General features: G+C 32.9%; 1 protein-coding gene across 7 annotated transcripts in view; it reads right to left on the bottom strand.

Moving 5' to 3' along the window:
* LOC111087806 (fasciclin-2-like) overlaps positions 1–11,523 on the bottom strand; it is a 23,674-nt gene that overhangs the window by 4,257 nt on the left and 7,894 nt on the right. For 2 of the 7 annotated variants that reach the window (XM_022395793.1, XM_022395790.1), the window contains exons 2-5: positions 6,457–6,641; positions 5,818–5,947; positions 5,177–5,272; positions 4,616–4,756 (exon numbers count right to left, since the gene is read on the bottom strand). In XM_022395793.1, the coding sequence (XP_022251501.1) occupies positions 4,616–4,756; positions 5,177–5,272; positions 5,818–5,947; positions 6,457–6,641 (552 nt within the window). Of the gene's footprint in view, positions 1–4,615; positions 4,757–5,176; positions 5,273–5,817; positions 5,948–6,456; positions 6,642–10,762; positions 10,819–11,523 lie in introns of those variants that run through there. The other 5 variants (XR_002612449.1, XM_022395791.1, XR_002612450.1 and 2 more) reach the window with 4 other exon arrangements.

Genomic DNA, 11,523 nt, shown 5'->3' on the forward strand with positions numbered 1-11,523 from the left:
CTTTAAGGTTAGTATATATATATATATATATATATATATATTTTCAAGAAAACATTTCATGAAAAAGTTTTAAAAACATTGAGAAAACATTTTGTAAATATCTTTATGATGTTATCTGAATATTTTTCTAGGACATTTTTAGAATATTTTCTATCGTAGTCCATTTCAAATCATTGATGTTTCTACGATTTGGTCTAGCTAGGGCACACTACACAAACAACATATATATTGTAAAACATTTAGCTTGTAAATATTCCAATTAATTTGGCATATTAAATGAACATATATAACTTCCCAGTCATCTGTTTGTATATACATAACAAATAAATAAATTTGAAAATGAAACATTTGCATAAATTCTATACATGCAGTCAATTGCAGGCCAGAACAGAGGGGGCAGTTGGCATGGGTTTACAATTTTGAGGGGGCCTACTTTCGAATACAGAATAAACATCAATGTACTATTGTATTTACTGCTTCTTATTATAGTACTATACTCTGTTGTCTTATATACATTTTGCTTGCATTTACCTTTTTTTATAAATCGTTCTAGTTCTTTTGTTCGTTTCTGTTACTTGTAAGTACATCATGTACACTACATACATGTATATACCCATACATAAATCATATGTATTTAGCACTGATTACAAAAATACTTAATGAGCAGTTTGAAATGGGGCCTACATTTCCTATTTGGCCTGGGCCTATTACCAGCTTTGCCTGGACTCAACTGTAGCCTGCTAATATTCAGTACACCAGCAAAAGTGTGATGTTCAAACGACGAAGCTGAAATATTGTATGCCTCCATTAATCATTGAAATTTCTATGTAAGTATACCATTTATCATAAAATAACAAGTAAAAACATATCCTAGAAGGTTTATAGATCATAATTCTCTACATATGCCTATTTTCATGCATTTTGTGTCAATGTAATTCCTGTAATTATCACTTCAGCCAGTGTTATCAGCATCCTACTGAAAGTATACATACTTCTGGCTGGTGCCATTTTATGACAGGTTAGACATAGAACTACACAGCCTAAAATAACTGCGAGATATGCTCAGGGATCAAAATATTATGTTGCCATAATGTGATTGACATATACATGTGTGACACTGTATGCTAATCTATATTTCATCATATCTTTTAACAGAAGCTGCTAAGAAAACCATGCCACAGCTAACACAAAAGATGTTGAGAACAATATCCAAAAGACACTGAAAATGGCCCCTCACTGGTAGAAGCAGTTAAAGGTAATTCAACCTAGGCCATTTATATTATGAAAGCAAAGTGAATGGAATTAAGTTGCACTTATATTGAATGCAATATACTATACATTTGATATTGTTGCTTTATCTTAAAACCTAGCTAATTTGCTATTCCTTTTCAATTTGCAAAAAAATATGGATGCTAAATATTTAGACATATGCCATATTAATGATCAACTAATGAAATTTGCTAACATAAATGATAATATATTAATAATTACTATTTGTGGTAATTATAGGTATTGTGTATTGAATGTCTGGCCAAAGTTAGGCAGAGAAGAACTAGAGAGAACACTAGGGAACATGAAGACCAGGAAGATGATGAAGATAGTAATTGATGATTGTATTATATGTAAAATAAATAATGAAATTAGCATAAAAACTTGGTGTAATTTTTCATGCAAATTCCTTGGTTAATTCAGTGTTACATAGCAACATTAGCACCTTCTCTGAACCTTCTCCAACAACTCAATATCCTTCTTGAGGAAAGGGAGCCCAAAACTGTACACAGTAGTCTAAATGAGGCCTTACAAGTGATCTATACAGTGAAACAATAATATCCCTTGTCTTGTATTCAATATTTTTATAGATGCTACCCAAAATCCTATCAGACCTATTGCTAGCTACAATACACTGCTTAGATGACTTTAGTGATTTTTCTATCACAATGCCAAGATTTTTTTTCAACCACAGTATTTAATGTATTCCTATTTAAATCATAACAATAATTTGAATTGTGAAAACCTTCATGCATCACCTTACATTTTGGATAGTTAAACATTATCTGCCACGTATTGGTCCAATGCATCAAATGATCTAAGTCTCCTTGTAAGTCTGCAGCATCTTTGATACAGTTAGCCACCCCAAAAATCTTAATGTCATGTGTAAACTTCAAAATTTTGTTAGTCATTTCAGAGTCAATATCATTAATATAAATCACAAGCAGCAGAGGACCCAGCACAGAGCCCTGAGACACACTGCTTGTAACTGTGATCCAATCAGATCTAACTCTATTTAGTACTACTCTCCAGCCAATTTTCTATCCAATTTGATAACATTCCCCCCACACCCACAGATTTAATTTTTGTAACAAGTCTTTTGTGAGACACCCTATCAAATGCTTTCTTAAAATCAAGGTAAAGCAAATCCACAGTATTTCCTTCATCAACTCTTGCAGTAACATCCTCAAAGAATGTCAGAAGATTTGTTAATAAACAAGACTTTCCCTCAGTGAAACCATGCTGGCTCTTTGACACTATATCAAACTGCTTTAAGTGACTATGGCTTCTGGGTAAGGCGTTGCACAGTCAACTCTTGTCAGCACATACTGGTTGCCCTTGTCAGATACAAGTGCGAGTGGCCCAATCAAGTCCACAGCTACTCTGCTGAATGGTTCTTCTAAGAGAAGTATCTCACCCAGTGGCACCTTGGCTACATTCTCTCTAGATATTGTACTTTGCCAGATGTTACATGACCAGCAGAATCTGGTCACATCTCTGATGACCCCTGGCCAATGAAATTTTCTAGTGATTCTGTCTGCTGTCTTCTTTGCTCCTAGGTGTCCTCCCACACTTACTTTAGAACCCAATTGACACAACAAATTATTCTTCTCTACTCTGTTGTTACAATACAATCTGTGATTATTACACTTTGAAAGTTGCCACTGTACACTCTTTATGTCTGAATTCATGATATTCAGTCAATATCTATCTTTTTACTTTTCAACACACACACACACACACACACACACACACACATATATATATATATATATATATATATTTATCTTGACAGCAATCCAGAACTTCCTACACACTATTAGACATTATATGATGCAACAATACTCGATTAAAGCAGTGAGAAAAATTCAGAAGCTTCAAGTAACATGATGTCAATTCACAACAAATGATTCATAAACAGTTATGTAAGCAAAGTTAACATTTTCCTAAATTGAAAATGTATTTCCAATAATACTTACCTCAGCTAACACTGATAGCTATTCCTCACCAGCAATATCAGATGGATGAGGAAAAACTAAGTAGTCCTCCCCTGATATTTCTGCCATAAAAGAAGGAGTAGACTCAAAGGCAACTGGGGAAAGCCCCAAAATCCCACAAACCTGAGTAATTAATTGAAAAAAAGGAGCAGGAGTTGGTTCATCCAAAATTGTCTTGTGAGAAGCTGACCAAGTAAAGAAGGGCACTGGAAAAACCAAGTCCAACTTCTCCCCAGAATGTCTTGGATCATCAAGAGAAGAAGCCTCAGAACCCCCAAAAGAGACCCCCTTGGGCTGATTATATGTCTCCATCTCACAACTGATCAAATCACAGACAGCCTCAACTGAAAGTGACCCCCCCCTCCCAACCGTTGAGTGGCGCTAGATAACAAAGGTGGAGGAGGTCTGATTAGCCTCTGTGCTGGCAGCAGTAATATGGAAATTCAAACCCAAAAACAGCTTGTCAACTTTCTTTTTTTAGGAAATTATAATTATATGGAAATCCGCAAGGCGATGCCAAGATCATAATCAATAATGTAACGAAGCACAGCATCAGAGAAAACTGTCACCAAACGCTTTGTCGAAAAAAAGTGATCACATTATCTGAGTGAGGTGCTTATACACAGTACCAGGATAGAAGACGCATTGACATAGGTTGAGATAATCATGAGGTAAATATTGCCAAGGGCATTTAAGTGGGGTATAAAAGACTGGAGAAAGCAAGACCAATACTTAGATGGGCAAAGCTGAAGGTCAAGAAATAGCTGTCAGTGTCAGCGATGTGTTGGAATTTGTCATAACTATCGCTTCTAAAAATAATTTACTTTAAGGCTTGCACTATATAAACTAAACAATACTCTCAAATAAATTTAAAATTAACAATCATGTATATCTAACATATATTTTGAGCGACTTAATTTCTCAGATGTATACAGCAACCAAAAACTTAAACTTGACAGATTTGCATTCAATGCAATAGTTTCATAAAATAATACTGACAAGGTAAGTACAATACTTAACTAACAGAGAAACATTATCATGTGACTGCAGAGATATAAAGTACATTTTTTCGTTGGCTATCTGATAAATAAGTTTAGACTGCTATGTTTCTCATCACTATCAAATACAAAAACTAAACATTACTAGTCACCATGAATATAGTATTTTTTGTGTTTGGTAACTTTTTATCCAGTCAAACCCTAGTAGGTACAACAGTTCTCACACTTTATTCAGCTTAAGATGAAATATTAGGTATTTCAAAAACAACTATTTTTGTCTTGATCACTTATCAAGAGACAGAGTTTGAAATATTTTTATTTGATTAGAAGAACTTTAAATTTGTTACATACTATTATGCTCATTTTTGCAGATCAATATACAGCTCAAAACTGGCAATAACAGGACAAATCCGACCACCAACAAAATCCCAATCATCCAGACAGATGAGGTAGAATATTGACTTTCAGACTTTGTTAAATATTCCACTATTTCTACAAAAAACAAAAGCAAAAAGACAATCAAACAATACTCTAGAAAGTTATACTTATTAAACAACATTGTGGTAATGCCATACAATATATTCTTGTTCATGTCAGTGTCTATCATGTGTTGTAGTATAAAAGAGAACATAAAAGAAATTATGACCTTCACACTGAGTAACTTTTTTCTAGAAGTTAACAACAGTAAACAGTATTTTTTTCACTATTAAATCATGATCTTCAGAAAAACAGATAGTTAGTGACTTTGTTTAAATTTTAACTAAAGTTGTGTAATACTGTAATTATGATATGCTCTTGATAATAACAAGAAAATGTCCAAAAAAATTAACACATGTATAGTAAAAAAAACATGGAAAGAATATATACAAAATATGTAAGCTACTTTAATTTTATAAATGAAAAGTACTCTACCTCCAAATATGTATAAATTATTTTTGTTCCATGGATAAAAGTAATTTATAAGTGTAACAGATGAAGACATCCACAATGATTGAAAAAGTGTCTCACCTAATAATGTAGAATGTTAACATTACAAAAAATGAACTCAATATACAATGTTGAAAACTTACAAATATGTTGATAACAGTAAACGTGTGACACTGAAGTTACTGAGAATGAATCCAACCTACTAAAAATAACATTAGTTTTTACTCCTATCTTGTTCCAACAATAAATATGGTGATAATTTTTCACTTTTATTTTTAAATAATATGACTAAACACACAACTGTTTGTCCAACAGTGACATTATTTCTACATGTTATTTTTAGCTGACTACAATTATTGGTACAATTTTTGTTAGAATACTGTGCCATTTGAAACAAACAACATTTTCCTTATTTTTAGTTTTAAGCAATGATATAATAGGCCACAAAAATGAACACTAGCATTGGTATATACTAATTTTATTTATATCAGATAAGTAAACAGTTCAACACTAAGTACATTTTTATTTCTGTCTAATACATTGTATGCATATATATACACAAGTGCTTTTGCTAATTCTATTACTTAAAACTCAAAACAGTTACTATGACAAAGTTTATTACTAACCGTGTGGACTTATGGGCCTAACTGTAGTTGCCTGCACTGTAGAAGCCTCTCCAGGTCCTAATCTGTTGGTAGCCCAAATCCGAAATACATACTGTGTTGCTGGGTACAAGTGATAAATGAAGAACTGTCTCTAAAAAGCAAAAGCATTTTGATGCTTCAACAATATTTTTTTAAATCTAAAGACATTTTCCTATTACTAGTTGAATAAAAGTAGCTTAGTACCAGAAAAAATACTGATCTTAAAGTTTAAAGTTATCTTTCATAAAGCGTACAGCACATACACACACACGTATAAAAAGAACAGGTCAGAAGTCGTAATTTTTGGCCCATTTTCATTTTAACTCAAATGCACAAAATGTTTAAGAAAGTAACAGATTTTGTACATGTCCTTAAGTACTCCAGATTTATTTGTTAAATTCACATATAGATTATAATGAAATAATACACTCCTTCAATGTATACATTTTTTAAAGAACAGTCATTTTATGCTCGTTTTTCAAATCTAAACTAAAAACTAGCTAAATAAAAAATATAAAGCATTAGACAGGTTTAAAACAATTCACACACATGTACATGTAGCATGTATATACAACACAATTTAACTATGATGTATGAATAATCATCAAAACCCAAACTCACAGCTGCTGGGCTTATGTGTACAGGCAGTGGAAGTTGCCTAGTTTTGTTGCTAGAAGGAACAAGTGGATAATAGAGCAGAGTAAAATGTGTAACAGGATATCCCCCATCGCTAATAAGATGCCAGCGAACTGTGGCAACAACTGTTGAAGGATGTACAGTAACATTGGTTAGTTTGCTTGGTGGAGCTATAAAAACAAACAAACAAAAAAAAAAAAAACCTACTTAATCTCTAAAAACCAAGTTCTGGGTTGTTATGATGATGATAGACACAAAGCATTTATTGGTTAACTCATGATGTTAATAGAAATAAAGCACTTATTGGTTAACTAGCGATAATAATAGAAACAAAGCATCTATTGGTTAACTCATGATGATGATAGAAACAAACCATTAACTGGTTAACTCATGATGATTACAGAAACAAAGCACTTGTTGGTTAACTCATTAGGAGTACTACTTCTATGAAAACAATGTGTGTATATGTGTGTACATGCAAGTACAAAACATTTATTTGGTCATAAGAAAATATTTTCCTATTTATATTACATGTATATTATGTTAGTTTAATTCAATGAATAGCTTATTTTAACATAATGTTATGTATCTGGTTGTTTGATAATTTCTGGTAAAAATTCTTTCCGAGAAACTTCACCGATACAAGTCCCTTCTTGATTAAAACAAGTTTATTCTTTCTCAATACAAACTTTGTAATACATTTAACAACTTTTATAACACATGCTATAAATCACAGTGATTCACACACTTTACTTATGGTGCCTACTGTTCGCTTGACTCAATTATCTATCTATCTGCCTCTGCAAGTGTACTGGTTTTTCTTGCCAGGCTTATATACTAAAAAAAGAGGGTGTCTAGCAAACACTGGGACATTCGCGGGGTTCCTCGATAAGTCACGATCCTTCTAGAAACTCGTTGAGTGACTTCCGCTGTCGTAACAATAACAATGTTTAGAGATAACAAGGAACATATTGGTTCATCTAGGCTGTTCCATTCCCGAAACAAAACTAAAACTATAAAAAAACCTTCAAAGCCAGCCCTTTTGATTCATATAGTTATGAAGCTTTCTCTTAAACTCAATTAAATTTACTGCCTCCACAACATTTGAAGTCAACCTGTTCCAAAGGCTAATCGCCCTGTTAGAAAAATAAAACTGTCTTAGCTGAAGATAACTCATACCATGCCAAAATTTATATTTTTGTCCATTAGTCCTACCATTCTCACCATTAAATATGAAAAAGATTATGCCTCAACACTATCAATTCCCTTAATCTTAAATACCTCAATCAGATCTCATCTAAATTTTCTTTTCTCAAGAGAAAACAACTTGATAGATTTCAACCTCTCCTCATAATGACAACCCTTCCATCCTATCCCAGGCATCATTCTAGTAACCCTTCTCTGAACCCTTTCCAAAAATGATCACTTGCACCCAGATGTTCCATAATTTCTACCCTCTATTATTTCTGTGTTTGAAGCTAACAACAAATTGAAGATAGGATTGTTTCCTTGACTAATTGGTGAAGAAAGCCTTCTTTAACAGTTTCCAAAAACCCTCTAGCATTTCTCAATCTATATGCCTGAAATTAAAAATCACCCATATTTATGGCTTCAAAAACAGCTGAAATCTTAATCTCATTGTGAAGTTTCTCTCTAGTTTCATCAATATCATTTGGCGGTCTGTATCAAATTCCCACTAAAAGCCTTTTCCTTTAATATCCACTAATAGAAACTCAAATGAATTCAATCTCCCTGCTATTATCTTTGTTATCCTCAACTTTAACAGGGTGTAACTCACATTTTACACAAAAAGCCACACCTCCCCCTCTCTTTAGTAATTCATCTCTATTAAATAGCTTGTAACCCTGTATTTCAAAGAAATTTCTGTCATCAAAATCATTTACATTTAATCATGTTTCAGTCATTCCCATTATATCAAAATCCTCCATTCCTACCAGTGCTCTAAAGTTATCTATATTATTTCTTATATTTCTAGTACTACAATAATAAAAATTAAGCCTACCCTTATAATTACTTCTTTACTCATTTCCTATGTTAAACTTTTCTATGCCTTATTCTTTTTGCATTTAGTTCATCCTGGCCCTCACCACTGTCTAGTCCTAGTTTAAAACTTCTTTTACAGCTAAGTTAATAGCCCTAGCAAACAAGCCAGCCTCTATCCTATTTAAATGTAAACCATCCATTTCAAAAAGCTCCCTTCTTTCATTGAACTTATCTCACAAGTCCAACCAGCCAATCTGTTCATCCTTACATATTAATCTAAGCCTAGAATTTAGTCTTAGTGACCTACTTATAACTTCATCCCCAAAATTAAGTCTGGGCAGTATCCCTGACAAAATTAACTTATGGCCTTTTTCTTTAAATGCCTTTATCAACCCCCTTTCAATTAGCTCCTCTGATCTACCTTTCCCTACATCATTAGCCCCTGTGTGCACAACAGAAATTGCAACTCTGCTAGCCCCCTTTATTATATCTCCTGCTTTGTCAGTTATATCCTCCATCTGTGCCCCTGGGTAACATAATCTAATTCTATTCTCCCTATTTACCCCATAGACTATCCTATCCACATGTCTTATCAAGGAATCACCTATAACTATAACCTTTTAACATACACATTCTTCTCTGCCCCTTTTGTTTTCCTTCCCTCCAATAGTTCCTCATCTGCACAAGCCAAAGGCTGAAAGATGTTGCTCAATAGAATAGGCTGATTACAACTAAATCCTATTATAGACATTCCTATATACAAATTAGCAATAAAAAGTATGAATGAATAATACTTTCTGCTACTATTGAGAACATCCTTCATTTTTGGAGTTGACTGTTTGAACCAGAATCATGAAGTGACAACTTCTAATATTAAGTGCTATTCATTGATAAAGTAGAGAGAAAGATGGAAAGTTTGATATTCATTCCAATGAAAAGAGCTTCTTTAAAGACTTGTGATGGGTTTTTAATTTATCATAATATTTTAATAGAAATAGTCCTTTCATCTATCTTCAATTTTGTTTTTACAATCTGAATGATCCAGAACCCATTTCCGCACAGAATACAAGCATAATTTTTTCCCAGAAAACAAATAAATAATATTTTTACCGCTTGCATCTCTTCTTTTCTATTTAAATTTTTACTTTTCTTTTGCATTTGCATCTGTATACACATAGAGCAGTGGTTTCTGAACTTTATGTAGTTGTGCCCCCCAACTCAGCATTATTTTTCTCAGGGCCCCTTCCTACATACTGAATAATTTTCACAAGTGATAATAACAGCAAATACAGTAGTTTCTTTGCTTCTCTTTAATCAGTGTTTTTCTTAAGCATTAGCAGTAAAATTTAAAGTGTTAACAAATTATTTGTTTGTACTTTCTGCTTCTTTCATTGCTATTTATTTTTGGGCTCTCCTGGCAAAAGGCCATGCTCCCCAGGGGTATGCACCTCACAGTTTGGAAACCACTGATATAGAATTTATGAACAATTGTCTAAGATAATTATTCAGCTACAGAAATATATAAATGTACATGAATAATAATGAGTCTTAATGATACATTGAGCTCAAAAAATAAATCACAACATCAGAGGGAGCCATTACCATTAAAAGTATTTACAAATCAGAGAATATTACAGAATGTTGAGATTGTAGACAAAAAAAAAATCCTTTCCTGTAAACTAAACTAAAGTACATATACAAGAGTTTCCATCAATAGGCTTTAGATATATATATATATTTCAGTTTTCCTAATTTCACACCTTAAAAATGATCAAAATCACTTTTTAAACCAAACTTTGACTTCATTACTCCAAGTTTTTCCATTTTGTGTTACACAACCTTCTTCTAACAACCAGAAATGTACTGAATGATCTATGACTATGATAATTGTCTACAACACAGATGTAATTGCCTGCACCCATCACTTTCAATCCTGTTGATACAAGTAGCATCTGTTCTTGTTTTAGCTGCCAATTAAGGTCAGGAGAAAACTGCTCTTATCTTTTAGCCACATCATCATTTATTTAGGATACCCAATCCACTACAGCGTAACTTTAATCTTAAATCTAAATTCTCCATCTGCGATTGGAGGAAGAGACTCCAATATTTGAACAGAAACTGCAAAGATACTATATACATATATTTAGACTTAACTACAGATTGCACAAAGTAACACCTCTCGTTATCAGCTTAATAATGTTGTGTTAATTTATTGACTAGTCTATACACAATTTGGTTGAACTTTATTTTATAAACAGGCTAAGAAAAAAATTTGGGATCTACTTACCCTAGGAAATAAATGATTTGCATGAGCCACTAGTTTCACTGGACCTGTAATGATGTTCTAGGTATAGTCTGAAAGGGCTCCTAAACTTAACTATATAGTGTCCAATAAGTGTCTTAAAAATAATGTTGTACTAAATTGAAAACATAATAAAAAAAGAAACAAAAAAGTCATATACTTTACCTTAAAATGCTGTAGCAATTACACTCACACAAGTCTTGGACAATAAACAATGCCCATTGAGCATGAAAAAAATGTTAAATTGATATTTGGCCTATTCAGTTGAAAAACAACAAAAAAGAAAAAAAATTAATAGAAGCCTCAATGACCAATTAAGGTCATTCCTGATCAATAAACACTAAATGTAGATTTTGCTCACTAAAAGTTGCTGGAAAGAATGGGAATGTAGCTTCTGTTATTGGGTACAAACATATTGTTACGACATTGGAAGTCAACTGATGCTGCTGGCATGTTTGGCACTGGTAGCGTGCGTGAAATTTCTCGATTGATCATAAATTATCGGGTAAGTTTGTTTGAGACGCCCTCTTTTTTAGTATATAAGCCTGGTAGTGAAAGCCTGCGGGATTGAATGAAGAGAGTTCCGAGTAATTTACTATTCTGTTTCGAGCTAGTGTATGTTTTGTTATCAAGATTGTGAATCACTGTGACTTAGTGGGTATTATAAAAGTAGTTAAGTTTAAGGTGACGAGAAATGTACTGAATGTGGATTTACTGTGTACTAAAAGTTTGTATCGAGAAAGAAT

This window comes from Limulus polyphemus, unplaced genomic scaffold, assembly GCF_000517525.1.
Source record: "Limulus polyphemus unplaced genomic scaffold, Limulus_polyphemus-2.1.2 Scaffold2670, whole genome shotgun sequence".
In the NCBI taxonomy this organism is placed as follows: Eukaryota; Metazoa; Arthropoda; class Merostomata; order Xiphosura; family Limulidae; genus Limulus; species Limulus polyphemus.